Source organism: Poromitra crassiceps (assembly GCF_964638095.1).
Source record: "Poromitra crassiceps genome assembly, chromosome: 4".
Lineage (NCBI taxonomy): Eukaryota > Metazoa > Chordata > Actinopteri > Beryciformes > Melamphaidae > Poromitra > Poromitra crassiceps.
In genome coordinates, this window is record NC_139626.1 from 29,876,129 (window position 1) to 29,892,674 (window position 16,546).

The 16,546-nt window shown below is 41.3% G+C and overlaps 1 protein-coding gene and 1 pseudogene across 2 annotated transcripts; both read left to right on the forward strand.

Annotated features, from left to right (window-relative positions):
* Nucleotides 1–975: 975 nt before the first annotated feature.
* LOC310775731 (tubby protein homolog) lies at nucleotides 976–11,919 on the forward strand (the record flags this gene model as incomplete). The annotated part of the gene is made up of 12 exons (XM_083635872.1): nucleotides 976–1,017; nucleotides 5,137–5,296; nucleotides 6,069–6,302; nucleotides 7,782–7,913; nucleotides 8,080–8,235; nucleotides 8,475–8,632; nucleotides 9,182–9,343; nucleotides 9,857–9,969; nucleotides 10,195–10,309; nucleotides 10,399–10,497; nucleotides 10,587–10,758; nucleotides 11,786–11,919. 12 exons carry the CDS (start codon nucleotides 976–978, stop codon nucleotides 11,917–11,919), a joined length of 1,677 nt encoding a protein of 558 aa, XP_083491998.1.
* On the forward strand, nucleotides 1,790–5,055 carry LOC310774892 (N-acetyllactosaminide beta-1,3-N-acetylglucosaminyltransferase 3 pseudogene; annotated as a pseudogene). The gene is made up of 3 exons: nucleotides 1,790–1,800; nucleotides 2,712–3,433; nucleotides 5,035–5,055. The product of its transcript is annotated as an N-acetyllactosaminide beta-1,3-N-acetylglucosaminyltransferase 3 pseudogene (transcript).
* Nucleotides 11,920–16,546: the final 4,627 nt, after the last annotated feature.

Consider the following 16,546-nt stretch of genomic DNA (forward strand, 5'->3'; position numbering starts at 1 on the left):
TCGTAGTTAATAGATAGTTGTTGAGCCTCTCTCTCAGTGAAGCAGACGAGTGGATCAGCTGTGTGTTTACCTTGCTCTGTATCCTAGCAACATTTCCACCTTGCTTTCTCTTCCGGTGTCGCACTTCACTGCAGAATCTGTACGCTTCGTTCCACAACCAAAATACACTTGGGGAAAACGGCTCTCTTCTTGGAGGAAGCTACTAAAATAATGCAGGTAGTCGATGATTTAAGGAAATAATTGATTCAGAGTGACTTTTAACTGTGAACATTTATTATGAGATACTTCATCAGATATGCCTGTTGATTAAAATCTCTGATCCTATCCAAAATAATGATGTTTTGCATGTTGCTGTTGTGCAATAAGCCTATGGCGGGGTGTGCACTGAAGTGGGCTGCAGCAGAGGATTCACAGGACCTCATCTCTTTAGGCACAACAGGGGGTGGGTGGGGGGTGGCCATCAACCCAGTGAATTGATTTTTCCAAAACTACACTCCTTGAAGGGCCACATTTGAATAATTTATTTAAATTATGAGATTAATCTCAGATTTCCAAGAATATAAAGTCAGAACTCCGACTCGGTATTCAGAATTCTGACCTGGGACCTGTCTACATCCTTCCTGAATGCCTCATAGCCACCCTCACTTGAGTCTGTGCCTCATTTGTAGTTTCTACTCTGCCTGAGACTGTTTGTTATACTGACTGAGCTGTGCAGTTTAAGAGCATTATCCCCTTTTAATCCACTTTGCCTTCTGCCACATGCAGGTGGAGACTGTCAGTTGGAGCTGGGAGAAGGAAACACTCCCACAGCTCCATATTTAATTGCTGAGTTTTCTGCTTATGAATACTTTCTCGCATGGAGTTGTTTTGATGCTATATTCCCTCTGTTATTCCCAGACATCGTTGATCATCTTGTAGGCCTACTGTGATTAAGGGATCTTGCAGCAGCGAGTCTTATTTACCATTAACTCAGACATGGAGGACCCAGATATGCGTCAACAGAAGCTGGACCTCCAGGTAAACAAATAAGAGAATCATTATTTATTTTCAGTGTGAAGTTTTATGTCAGTATCGGTTTATTTAAAAGTAAGTTCCAGTAATGATGTGGAGATGAGTGATCCTCACTATTTTTTACATGAGAGCCGCTCTGGCAGGACAAAGTCAATAGGAGACAGACCCACTTTTACCGCAAAACACCTGAATTCTGTATTTTACTGTTTACACTATTTTTAATCATCAGTGTCTAATAATGTGATGAATGAATAAACAAACAAATAAATAAATAAACAAACAATACAATATAACAGTATATTTTTATACGTTTTTGGCCAGCGCTTCAGCGTGGGCCCTATACTGTATCTATCTGGCTTTGTCCAGACCGATTTGCGTGCCGATTTGGTCACCAACTAAGGTTCAGAGTGACATCACTGATGACGTCACAATGCCTATGACATCATCTCTGCGCTATTGGCATGCGCAGCGCACAATTTGCCAACTTTGTATCACTGATGGCATTACTCACTGATGACATCACAATGATGTCACAATGTCTGACATCTTCAGGGATGTCACAATTGCTTGAGTGTAACCAAAAACCACAATCGCAGTCGTGAAGTTAGTAATTATCACCATAGAATGGAGGCTAATGGTACAGCTGTGAAAAATCTGCCAAAACACACATCTCACGGTGCCAAAATACATGTTATGCTTCGGGTACTCACCACACGATTAAATATTAATCCAAAATTCACATAATCTGTCTTTTTTGAAGGAAAAGACGTCGGCGGCCATGTTTGGAAAGTAGTGCCGCTACCTCTTTTCCTTCCAAAAAGACAGAACCCACAATACTCCTTTATATATGATGATGATGATGATGATAATGATAAAGCGAGACACAGGGATCTCTGCAAGCATATAGTGACATCATCGGTCATTTGCCACTGATGATGTCATAGTCATTGTGACACCATCAGGGCATCATGTCATAAATCCTTCCCTGTAGACAGAGGCCTGCTCTAGCGAGAGTATCAAGGATGAAATTGAATATTGTAATGACTTTTCTGCTGACTGGAGCTTTCTTTTTTCTTTTTTCTTTTTTTCATATTTCCCCCCGATTTTTTATCCCATTTTTATCCCCCATTTGTGCTAATTTTTAATTTATTATTTATCCTGGTTGCTGCTCCACCCTCTGCCAATCTGGGGAGAGCACGGAACTGGCTCCATGCTTCCTCCGAGACATGGGCAGTAGCCAGCCGCTTCTTTTCACCTGACAGGGGGAAGCTTCACCGGTAGGACATAGCACGTGGGAGGATCACGCTATTCCAATGAGTTCCCCTCCCTCCGAACAGGCGCACCGAACAACCAGAGGAGGCACCACTTCAGCTACCAGGATATTGCACGTTTTGGTGAGGGATTCCTACATGAAGGAAACCCCCAGGGGGCATGGGGAGAACATGCAAACTCCACACAGAAAGGCCCTTATTCAGCGCTCACAGCGTCCCAGGTGGGAATTGAACCCAGGACCTCCTAGCTGTGAGGCGACAGCTCTACCACTGAGCCACCATGCCCCCTTGACTGGAGCTTTCTTGTCCATCTATCTCTATGTGTACCATGTAACTGTGACCAATCCCCACCAGGTAATATGTAAGCAAGCATACCGGTCCAAACAGGACACCCAACAGTAGCAGCTTTTATGTTTCTTCCTGGGTAAGTTGTCAACAAAATGTGTCTGCAGCCAACGTCACACGCGTTCACCTCTCTTCCTGGTCACATCCAAGACAACTACCACCGTCACTGTCGCCATTTCCCCATGCTGCTGGACCATCCTGAGAAATGTGGAGGAGCTGACAAATCAGTTGAAGTCTTCCTTCTGCTGGTCGTTCAAACTTCCCCCGAGAACTACGACCGGCGAGAAGTCCTGCGCAAAACCTGGGCCAACGAGAGATCACACAATGGCGTGTGGATCAGGAGGATCTTCATCTTAGGTACGGCAGGTGGCAGATTCAAGAAGCAGAGACTGAACAAGCTTCTGGAGCAGGAGCAGCGCGAACACAATGACATTCTGCAGTGGGACTTCCATGACTCCTTCTACAACCTCACCTTGAAGCAAATACTCTTCTTGAAATGGATGGTGAGCAAGCACCTCTTTTCCGGCCATCTGATCCAGAATGTTGGACCCATTCGACACAGAGGGAGCAAGTACTATATCCCTGTACAGGTGCAAAAGTCAGACTCATACCCCCCTTACGGTAGTGGTGGAGGCTTCCTCCTGTCTGGCTATACAGCCTTGGTCGTATACAACATGTCCAAGTCCATTCCCATTCTTCCCATTGATGATGTTTACATGGGGATGTGTCTGGCTAAAGTAGGACTTGCACCTGTTTCACATATAGCTGTCAAGATTGATGGGCTGCATCTCCCCCCTAACAAAGACGTCCATGACCCTTGCTATTATAGACACATTTCAGTGACACCAATGACACCACTTGACCTATTAACTAAGACAATTGCTCGAGTGACATCACTAATGACATCACAACTACCTGATGACATCACAGTCGAGCAATTGCGTGACAACACTTCCAGTTGAGTGACATCACTACACACACACACACACACACCGCGAGGATGAGATCACAATAGCGCGATGAATCATGATGCCGGTGATGCCGTAACCGATGATGTCATAATCCTCGTAATCATCTATGATGTCATAAACGTTTAATCGTTCATCGCTGATGATGTCATAGGTGCAACCAAGCGATAAGTATATAAGGAATCAGGAAGCCTGCGACTACATTTACTTTCAAACCACGACCCGACTGTGTGTCACCACCATGACCTGATGACATCACAATTGCTTGTCAGACTAGCTGGATTTCACGACTGATGAGGAGGAATCAAAAATTCAACCCCCCCCCCATTGTTATTTTTTGTTTTTGCGCCAAACCAGATGTTTTATGGTCACTCATAATTCAGTAGGTCATGAGCTGGCTTGGTTCCACCCTCATATAGTGTGAATGATAATAGCCTACCTTTGGGTGGGTATAACAAAATACATGTAAAACTGTAGTTCCAATCATCACAGCTGGGGCAACAACAGGCCTATTTTGCTATTTGCATAAAAAAGGATAAATCACATGCCATACTTTAGGGCAGTAGGACAATGTAGCTATACTTTTCCTTGTGACTCGTGCAATCGAGGTAGGCTAATAGCCTTGCAAAGAAATATAACCTTCCTACTTGAGGCAGCAGTTTACCTAGAAACTAGCATGAAATCACCAGTTGGCTTACAGTACAACTGAATCTGTTACCCAGGCCTAAATTAGATTCTGTCCTTTACTCTTTGGACTGTTTTAATGAGTGTGTAAGGTATTCTGCAACTGTTTTTGTTGTTTTTTGTAAATAGGAAAACGTGCATGGTTAGGCCAGTGGTTTTCAAACTTTTTGTGCCTGAGGCAAGCCTAATTGCAAATCCGTGCAAAATAGCCTCTATAACACGTGTTATCACTCTAAACGTTTGACAAACAACTATATTTCAAGTGAAATATTTATTACCAAAATAATTCAGGAAATTCATTTGAAACTTTGTAAAATTACTAGATAAAAGCAGCAACACAACAACTTTTTTGTATAGTTGTGCAGTATGAAGGCTATTTGCAATAATGTATGGTGGTCACAAAATCCCAAGGCACACCTGGACTTGCCTCAAGGCACACCATTTGGGAACCACTGGGTTAGGCTACTACACCTAAAAGCTTGCATCCATGTTCCCATCCTCAGTTGTCAGGGTAACTATTTCGAAATTCCATAAATCAATACAAATTAATAATCTAAATAATATTACAATTAATTATTTAAATTATTTCAGAAACAAAACTCCATCAAAATGACCTTTACCATCAAAAATCTACCTTGCCCCTTTTTGGAAAGACATTGTGGGTTTTTCTTGCACTCAAGTTAAATAATAGAATATAATGTTAGCATGCTTATGGCCATAGAGAATGTCTCATTATACCTGTTGTTTATCACTAGAGTCCTAAGAAAAGAAGATGAGATCTGTAGTGGTAGCTCCAGTTGAGAAACTGTATGGAGAGACAGAGTTGACAGTTGAGTTTAATACTAAATGTCCCACAGCGAACCCTTCTGATAAAGAAGCAGCAGAGGAGGAGGGCCGACACTCAGATGGTGACGGCCAATCGAGACGCTCGGCCCAAGAACTGGAAGCACAAGGCGGGCAGCTCCGATGACATGGCTCTGCTGATCAGCCAATCTCAGAGCAACACTTCCTTGAATGGTTTGCAATAATATGAATAAGAATTATTTATTCGTTTGTGATGTAGAACAATCCAACTGCATCTTTTACAACTTTACCAATGTAACTTTGGTCAGTCATTTTTAAGATGTAACTTCTAAAAAAAAAAATCCACAGTATTACTACATGTATTTTAACAGTTAATAAAACGGTTGTATACTTTTCGGTAACTCTTACTTTTACAGTCCGTTAATTACCAGGTATTATTTACCTGGTAAACTACCAGGTATTTACCCGGTAATTACCCAGTAAATACTAGGTATTTACTAATTTACCAGTAAATACTGGGTAAATACTGGGTAATAATTTACCAGTAAATTCTAGGTATTTACTAGATATTTTCCTGACAACTACCAGGTATTTACCCAGCAATTATGGATTATAGATTATAAACCTCCACTATTACCTATCAATTTGTGTAATGTGACCGTGTTAAATTGATAATAACTCAGATATTTACCAGGTAATTACCAGATATTTACCAGGTCACATTTACATGAATTGATGGGTAATAGGTTTATAATCTATAATTACTGGGTAAATACCGGGTAATTATGGGTAAATACCTGGTAGTTGTCACAAAAATATCTAGTAAATACCGGGTAACTACCTGGTATTTACCGGGTAATTACCAGGTAAATACTCAGTAAATACTTGTAATTTCTGGGTAAATACCTGGTAGTTACCAGGTAAAATACCTGGTTACCGGACTGTAAAAGGAAGGGTTACCTACTTTTCTTTTTGTCTCCTATAGATGCTCAGGTTGAACATGCCCATGATAATCCACTGGAGGAGATCACTCTCAGTGAGTGCGGCCTGACAACAACGATGACGTCAGATGAGATGCCTCCTGAACGGCCCGGCACCCCCAGGAAAATGAACCTGGACATCGAGAAAGAGGCGGAGCCAAAGTCGGAAGTGGAGACTGATGCCCAGGAAGATGGGAAAAAGACTAAGAAGAAAGGCATGAAAAAAGAAAAAGCCAAACGTGAGATGAAGCAATTGGCATATTTTATTCCCCGTGTGGGTAACACTTTATAATAATGTTCAGTCGTAAGTCATTTATAAGCCTTTAGTTAATGATGAACGAACCATTTACAAAACATGAATATACATTTGTAGATGATTAATAAATCTTATGTTAACATACAAATGTGTTGTAAGTCATCTATAAACATTTAAGAAATGAAGTGTTCCTCACCTGTTGTAAATTATGTGTAAATAATTTACAATTCATTTACAAGGTTTCGGCATCCCCTAATCTAAAGTGTAAACCATTCATGACACATAAATGTGTTACATACAAGGGGGTAGCTCTGTTTGTCAAAATTGACGCCAATGCTGAAGTGTCCTCTTTGCCTGCAGGGGGCGACCCATTGGTTTGTGGACTTCTGTTTTGAAGCCTCAAGTATGGCCTCAGTAAGCACCTTCCTAATGTGTTCATGGTCTCAATTGCTAGTTTCAGACCATGTTGTAGTTGCAGACTATGTTTTGGGGCGTGATTGACAGGTCACTTGTCCACTGATCACACAGCTCGCCGATCACGGACCAATAGCAGGCCGTGCTCTGTGGGAAACCCCTGGATTTGTGTCGAGATCCAAGATGGCATTGACCAAAATGCCCTACATGTCCACAGACCAATGGGTCGCCCCCTGCAGGCCATTCGAAAGAATGCAGGTTTAAGTGCACTTCCACATTGGCTTGACAGAGCTACCCCCCTTGTATGTAACACATTTATGTGTGATGAATGGTTTACACTTTAGATTATGGGATGCAGAAAGCCTTATAAATGAATTGTAGGTGAGGAACACTTCATTTACTAAAGGGTTATAGATGACTTACAACACATTTGTGATATGTTAACATAGCATTCATTAATCATCTACAAATGTATATTCATCTTTTGTAAGTGATTTTCATCATTAACTAAAGGCTTATAAATGACTTACCGGTATTATAAAGTGTTACCCAAATGTACAGTTTCATTACAAATGCATGCCCAGTCAGTAATCCTGGCCTGTGTTTTCATGTATGCCTGTGTTAATCTAGAAGACACCTTCCTTTAACTTTAATCAATTCAATTAAATTCAAACTTTATTCCAGACACACAGGGGGTCCATAGAGTACATACATATTATCAACATCACACATAACAAATTATACAGTTAAAAAAATAAGAGAAAAACAACAACAAACATAAGATCATAAATAGAGGCTGACTCTCCAGTGTTTATGCAGCCTGGACGAGAACCGAAGACAGCTCTTCCCAGGATTGACTATATCCTCAATAATACTGTTCTGGGACTCATCCAGGCGAGACATGAATCCATACATAGAATGCCTTAAGAGAGCCTCACATGTGTGGATTCCACACGTTACAAACAAGTGACTGGCACTATGCCACCTAGGGACCTTAAGTAGAATCCTCAGAATCAATTATTTGTTGGCAACTTTCTGCTCTTTTCAGAGCTGGAACAGAACGAGGGAGAGGAGAAAGAGAAGGATAAAGACAAGGAGAAAAGGGAGAAGAAAACAAAGAAGGACAAAGCGAAAGATTCAGAGGACACAGAGAAGAAAGATAAGGCACACGAACAAGAGCGTAAGAGTAGACTATTGTTCGATGTTTGTGAATGTATCCACTATCTCACTGTATTCTACAGCCCTAGTATTCACACTGGCTGTTGGTTAAATGCACTACACATGCAACACATACAAATGCTGCCACTCAGCTCTTACAGTATTTTAAAACGTCTCCCCATTGGCAGAGAAACATTTGCTGGAGCTTCCAGGCCTGGAGACAGATTCAGTGGTGGAATTGACCAAGTCAAAGACGAATAAATCTGATGAGAGTGACGTTGAAAGGGAAGACTGCGCCCAGAGACCTGCCCCGCAAACCCCGAAAAGGAAACAACTTAACACATGTGAGTGAGTCATCTGTCTTCTGTGCAAATCCAAGCTCAGCTCAATAAATAATACTCTAAAACAGTTGTTTGATACATGGAATAATGCTCTGTGTGTGACATATGTGTGTGTGTGTGTGTGTGTGTGTGTGTGTGTGTGTGTGTGTGTGTGTGTGTGTGTGTGTGTGTGTGTGTGTGTGTGTGTGTGTGTGTGTGTGTGTGTGTGTGTGTGTGTGTGTGTGTGTGTGTTGTCCCCACAGCCAGGTGCCAAATAAGCGATGACAGCAAAGACGAGGAAATACTCGAGGAGAAAAAAACGAGAAAGACAAAGAAAGGGGAGAAATCTACGAGGAGACTGGCTTCGCTCAACTCTAATTACAGGGAGAGTTCGTCCTCCGACAGTGATTCAAATGAAAGAGTGAGAAATTGAAAGCGAGTAAATGACAAGCTCATTAGCATATATTCAGAAGTGAATTTGGCACGTATGCAAGTTGACACAGTAACTAGTTTTGACACAGAGCAAAGGAAGCAAAGGAAGTGAGTGGTGGGGAAACCACCACTCACTTCAACTTTACTCGAGTCCCAAGACAGTCTCAAGTCTAAATGTAGATTACCAAGAGTCCAGTATCAATTTAATATCAAAGAAAACAAATAGAACCTTTCAATGTATGTAATATGATTTTTAATATTATAATAACCAAGTACATCGCCAGTTTGATCTTCAACAAATTCAATCATTCCATACAAATTCAGAAAACAATCTCAATTCAGTTCAGTAATTCAGAAGAAGTAATTTACACTTTAAACACAAAGATCTCATGTCAAACCTTCTGAAGCCATCAAAGTACATGTCAAATCAAGACCCAAGTCTTCTCTTCATACATCAAGTCAAGTCTGATGAAGCAATTGAAATAGTGACTCCAGTCCCCACCTCGACGTCTCAGTGACCCTCCATTTGTCGTTTCAGACGGCTTCTCCCGTCTCGGTGGAGGATCTGGAGAAGTTTGCCCTGCGCCCCGCTCCCAGAGACGTGACCATCCAGTGCCGGGTCACCAGGGACAGGAGAGGCATGGAGAAGGGACTTTACCCCACCTACTACCTTCACATGGAGAAGGAGGACGGCAAGCGGGTTGGCACTTTTATGAAATGTGATCCCAGTCATTGCACATACTCTTGTTGTAATTCCACTAATGTGATCTTACACCTGGCATTCAAATCTGCTTTCGCTAATCAGATGATCAAATAGTGCTTGGCCACACGAAAGTACAGGTGTAAATGCACCCAAGACACAATGAGGATGGTTTGTGATCTGATCGGCCAAACCATCTCTGGAGGTGGTCAGGGACACATTATGACCACACTGAACACAAGAGTAAATGCAAATGTGTTCTCAATCCACATACAACAACAGTCACCGCTGTTTTCCTGCTACTCTACGCCAGTGATTCCCACCCAGTGGTACGTGTTTCCCTAGGGGTGACACATATTAATACCAGGTGTAGGTAATCAGGTTAATGTGGTCAAGCACTATCCGATTGCAATCTGATCACCCAAAACACATTTTAATGCCAGGTGGAAATGGGGTCTAAGTTATCATTTTCTGTCTATTCTACGATTCGTTCTTCATTGTGCCACCTTGAAGGTATTTCTGATGGCAGGCAGAAAAAGGAAGAAGTGCAAAACGTCCAACTATCTCATCTCCACTGACCCGACAGATCTGTCCAGAGATACAAAGAGCTACATAGGAAAACTAAGGTACGCCTCTGTTTTGCTGTCATGTGAAACGCCAAGTTTGGAAATTTCCACTTCAAATGAATGATCTATAGGGTGAGAAAATACTCTGACCTCTTGGATTTTCAAACCTTTCAAAACCTTTTGGACAATGTCAAGAGTGCATTGTCATCAAGCTGAAAACAAAAAAAAAGTTTCTATTTTGGAGATACAAGCATCATTCATTCTGATAAGGTCAGTTTGTTTCAGGTCAAACGTTCTGGGCACAAAGTTCACAGTCTACGATGGGGGAGAAAACCCAGAGAAAAAACCCTTCATCAAAGAGTGTGAATCGGTCCGGCAAGAGCTCGCAGCAATTTGCTACGTGAGTCCAGACGTAATACTTTACACTTAACTTTCCTCCTTTTATGTCAGCAAATAAAACCTGTGACACAAGCAATGATCATGTTCCAGGAGAAGAATGTTCTAGGCTTCAAAGGTCCCAGGAAAATGACAGTGATCATCCCTGGCATGCTGGAGAATGACGAAAGAGTGTGCATCCATCCAAAAAGTGTACGTTGATGAAAAGTTCCTCAACTTTGAAAACTCTGCGACGCACGTGCAGTATATATGGACTGTGATTTGGGTCCATTTCTTTCCAGGATATTGAGACTCTACTGATCCGCCACGACAACGGCAACACAGACAACCTGGTCACCCTGCTGAACAAATCCCCCAGCTGGAACGAACAGAGCCACTCCTACGTTCTCAACTTCCACGGCCGAGTCACCCAGGCTTCCGTCAAAAACTTCCAGATCGTCCACCCTGACAACGGTAAGCACTGCACAAGCTGTAGTTCCTCGAATGGCCACTTGAGCCTGGACCCAAAAGGGAGTCATTCCCGTCGTTGACCCCCATGTTAAAATGCCCCACTTTGTAACAGTGATTAAGCATGTTTACAGAATGGCCTATATAGCTAATTTCACCTTTCATAACAACTGTACGTGGGTTGAATTTTTATATAACTCACCTGTTTAGAGTAAAATAGACGATAGAAAAGACTGTTTTGGGGGTGATTGACAGGTCGCCTGTCCAGTTATCGCACAGCTTGCCGATCACGGACCAATAGCAGGTGGAGCTGAGGCTCTAGAAACCTCCCTGTGTCGTATGTGAGCTGCGCAAGGACCCCAAGATGGCAACAGGCCACACTAGGCTTCAAAACAGGAGTCCGTAAAACAACAGTAGGCTTTGTCCATATTATTTACTGTCGATGGTCACAATGCCAAACCAGAAGCAGTCAACTCGGTGGAGTGGGCGGATTCAAAGGCAGGCAAGGCAGAGACTCCATTCACCTGAGAAATGACATGATGCTTGATACATGATGAATGTTCCCGGTGATAAGAGATTTCCTGTGCTAACGAGGACCAATTAAACTAGCCACTATCTATCTAACTATCTACAGTATGTCAGGTCAAAGGCACGAGAGAAGTGCTGAACAGGAGTTTGTGGATCTCCACACAGACATGAGTTCACATAATAAAAGGAAGAGAGTACATTACAGATATTAAAGACAGAATAGTATAATAGACTTTATACTCCGAGAACATTTTGCTACCCGAGTTTCTGAATCATGATAGATGGTGACCTTCATCCCTCTCAAGCAGGGCCAAAGAAGTCAGTCAACATAGAAAAACACATACCCATGCACCTTATTGCTAAGCAAACTAACCCAATATTTGTTTGAAGTTCCATCATGGTCCATGTTCGTTTACTGTCTTTCAGGTTTGATTTTCCGACAAGATTTCACGTGAAGTTTGTCTATACTCCTAACTTGCTCCCTCTGTGTTGATCTTGAATCCAGACGATTACATTGTGATGCAGTTTGGCCGTGTGGCAGAGGATGTGTTCTCCATGGACTACAGTTTCCCCATGTGCGCCCTGCAAGCCTTCGCCATCACCCTCTCCTCCTTTGATGGCAAACTGGCCTGTGAGTGATGCGTGTCGGCGTGCTTCAGGTGTGCAACCTTACAGCTTAAACTGCCTTCACCCAGCATGATCAGATGGGCTGTTGCTAAGAGTATTTGTACATTTGGAACTTCAGTGTTGATTGAATGACAATAAGAATTTAATTTCAACCTATTTTTATGTAAATGGCAAATAAACTTTTGCTGAACTGAATTAGGAGTGAAGAAGTAAAGTTTTTTTGTTTTGTTTTCACCATTACTGCGGCCAGTAAAGAATTGTGCTGTAATAGCTGGTGCATTGTAGAACACTACATGAAAAATGTCCAAATCATGTGCAAAGGCTTAGACTTAAAAAGACACTTTATTGCTTGGTCTAATATTGTGATTATTTTATATTTATTAAATGTATTACATGTTTGTTCTTTTTATATATTGTTGGATGTCTACTAAATGGGTGCAATAATTATTGATGACAAGTTGACAACTGTATAAAGGTTATAAAGGTAAAGATCTGAAACATAAAATGATAATAACACAATATTTTCATATCCGTGACTCTTTATTCCTGTATTTGTGCATATATACTTGAAAATCTACTTGGTGATTTCATATAGATCATGTAATTTATTAAGTTTCCCTTTGCCATGTCATATTTTTGACATTATGTTACAACACTAACTAAAGTTTTCCTCCAATAACGACTCATCAAAACTTCACATCATTTGCAGTGCTCTAAATACTTTGATCTTGACATTTGAGACACACAACTTTTTTTTGCCTTTATGCTGCTGTCGTTGCTTCACTCTCCTCAGATCTTCATCAGACAGAGTAGGCTACATGTTATTTGGTACTGTAGCCATTTTCATTAGAAACACCTCTAGCTGTCTCCCCTATCTTCTTCAGATCTTTAGATTCCATCACAGAGACGGAAGCACTTTTAAAGTGCCAAACACGTATTCATATCAGATGCTGAGGGACTGCAAGAAGCAGAGCCAAAAACATCATGCTTTCTCCTCTTGCGCAATGTAAAGACGTAACAAGCCTTCCGTCTCACAAGAACCTCCTTACTGATCGCACACAGGTTTTTAATACGAGCTTGTAGCGAGAGCTATTGAGGTTCCAAGATGTAAAACAAAATAGGCAGGCCACAGTTATGCTCTGTGGTAGATTGAGTTGACCACGACTGATATTTTTTTTTCAACTGAAGAAAAACCCCACCAAATTAAACTCATACCTCTCTGTCTGTCTCTGGCATAAAAATACACTTGACACAGATACCTGTTTCCTCTCCAAACTACTGTATATAGCAGGCTCTGAAGACATGGAACCTTGTGAACAACCGATGACCATCTCCACCTTTAACCTTTGCTGGCTCTCTGTTGCGACACCTGTTAACAAGTGATGAAGTTCACGTATTTTAACTTTTGTCAACGTGTCCCCCAGGCGTTGCTCGGCCTTTGATCTCATAACCTGCTCCTGATTTCCCCCCAGATCTGTTGCTATTTACTTTTATATGTGCTTTTAATACATGGTTCTCAAACGTTCTTGGCTTCATAGGCTACCCCCTTTCCCTGATTTCTGAAAGTACCCACTTTACCCGACTACAAGATTTCGCTTAGAAAACACCCTGAAACATTAATATAATATAAACATGAATTACATGATGCAATTTAATTGCATATGATGCAATTAATGAATGCAAACCCACCTGAAGAATACAGTATAACATTACAAAATAAGAAATGGTGTGAAAGAGTGCCTCCTGAGCAGATTTATTTTAACGTTTCAATTATTCTCATGATTTATTCATACATTTTTTCATTTTCCCCTTTCTCTCAAGTACCCCCTGTAGTACATCCACGTACCCCTAGGGTTACGCATACCTCAGTTTGGGAAGCGCTGCTTTAGTGATATGGATTCCGCTGGTGTGAAATTGATCATGTTTACAAGCTCAGTATCAATGAAATGACAGGCAGTCACTCAGCACAGCAGAGAAGAAACAGCTTCACTATCAGTTCTAATCTTTTACACACACACACACACACACACACACACACACACACACACACACACACACACACACACACACACACACACACACACACACACACACATAACCACCTGACTTCTCATCTCCCCTCTCTCTCTCTCACACACACACACACACACACACACACACACACACACACACACACACACACACACACACACACACACACACACACACACTATGTTTCACTCAATGTTGCAATCGCACACTTGCAATAGGCTACATTATCCAACAGTTACTGCCATCATGTCGAGGCTACAAATGAATCCTCTCAAAAGGAATCAGCAATACACTGTACACTACATACTGTACTGTATATATTGACAGTTCAGGAAAAAATATTTTCTTCCCAATTGCTCCCACGTGTCACTGTAAACTGATCAATATAGCAGAAATGCCAATAATATGCCATAAAATAACCCTAAACACTGTCCATCAACATGAACTGTCTGCTTGCATGTTGGTATAGAACTTCACATTAAGCTCAAATAAATTTACTGATGGGGTTTCAGTATTTAAGTCCGTTTTTGCTCTGTTATTCTGATCATACATAGTATTGAAAAGCAGATGTATGTTGTGTTGTTGCATGACATGGGGCTGAAGATCAGCAGCTCAGATAAGAGCTCAGTGTGGCATCATGAGGGGGATCAGATACTGAGGTCCTGGAGTCGTCGTCACATCCTTCAGCTGTGAGATTGAGGCCAGATATCAGTCTCTCTACGCACGCCATCGCCCTGTCTCCCAAACGCATGAGTCAGACCAGCCAGGTGTGTTTGTCCCTTCACCACAAAAGCGGGTCTCAAAAGGACTTTACAAGGAACAAACCTGCCTAAATCTAACCAGTCAGCAATCAATCACAAGACAAAATGATTGAATACGGTTTACAAACTACATACAACAAAACACAAACACAAAATAGCATGTTGGAAGATTTCATATACAGAAGATAATCCTTGGAAATAAATGAATATGTTCTATGGCAGTTGTTCTCCAACTTTTATGGCTTCAGTACCCCCTTTCCTTGATTTCTGAATCCAAGTACCTCCTTTACCCGACTACAACATTTTGCTTAGAAAACTGCAAAAGAAAACGATCAGCATATGATGCCATGAATGAATGATAACCCACCTTTTCAAGAATATAACATTACACAATAAGAAATGGGGTGAAAGGGTTGCCATTGGAGCCTTCTGAGCAGATTTATTTTCATGTTTCATTTATTTTCATGATTTAAATTCTTACATTTCTCCCCTTTCTTTCAAGTACTCCTGTAGTAGCTCCAAGTACCCCCTGTAGTATCTCCACATATATAGGGGTACGCATACCCCAGTTTGGGAAGCACTGTTCTATGGTTTACAGTAATGTTATTTTAGAAACTTTTTGGAGGAAATCATTATGGTTCAGATAATTATGTAACTGGCTGAAATATTTGCAGGTGTCACTGCTGTTACAAATAATGTAAACAGGTGTGCTGGGTCAAAATGTTTACCTAATTGGCAATAGCTAGAAGTTAGGATACCTTTGGAAAGTATTCAATCCCCTTGGCTTTTTCCAGATTTTGTGGTGTTGCCGATTTGCAAACCCCCCTTCCCCCCAAATGACAGGTAAGAATGTCTAATTTTATATATGTTTTAAACCCTTTGAGTCGATACTTTGTGGAGGCACCTTTGGCAGTCATTACAACCAACTTGTACCCAAATCTAAGATACATCTGTCAGTTGAGCACATCTGGATTTTGGGATTATCTCCCATTCTTCATTGCAAATGTATTCAGTTGAGGTGGATGGAGTGTCTGAACAGCTCTCTTCAAACAAACTTTGGGCTTTGGCTGGTTCATCCAAAGACTTTCACAGTCTTGTTCTGATGCATTGCGGTGTTGATTTAGCCTGGGTCAACCCAGCCTTCAACGTGACATCACAGACTATGCCTGTAACGTAAGTCTTCGTGACTGATAGTACATAGAGGTCACGTGGAGGCTGGGTTTACCCAGGTTAGTGTTGATTTGGCTTTAAACTCGGGTTCATTGTCCTGTCTCAACATGAATCCCCCCCCCCCCCCCCCCTCAATCTATGGTCTTTATAAGTGAACCCAGTTTCCACCAGCCATAGTGCTTTCTTCATGTTGGGGGTAACTCATTACACAAGTAACATATTACATGTAATCTATTACTTTTAGCAGTAACTCAGTAATACAATTTATTACCACTAGGATTTCAGTAATATTATACCAGTTACTTTGTCAAGTAACACAAGTTACAAAAAAAAAAAAAAATCGAAGCACATATTTAAAGAAAGATACAATCATTTCCTAATCAAATTGTGTGTTTTTATGCAACCACTATAGATGTCAATAAGAAAGGAAAAGGATAACATTTAGAATTTCGGGCGGTTTACACTGACTGCAAGACGGTTGAAATTATTTTTCGGGATGGTTCCGGGGCGGCGATGTTGTGGGTGTAGAGTTGGTTTGCACCCTGTTTGGTGGTCCTCCGGTTTGTGAAAAACAATGATGAGATGTTGTATAAGGCCTGTTGAGATGTTGTATAACCAGATTGCTCAACCACAGTTTGTCGTCAACATGTTTTTGGGGAGTACATCAAATTGATGTT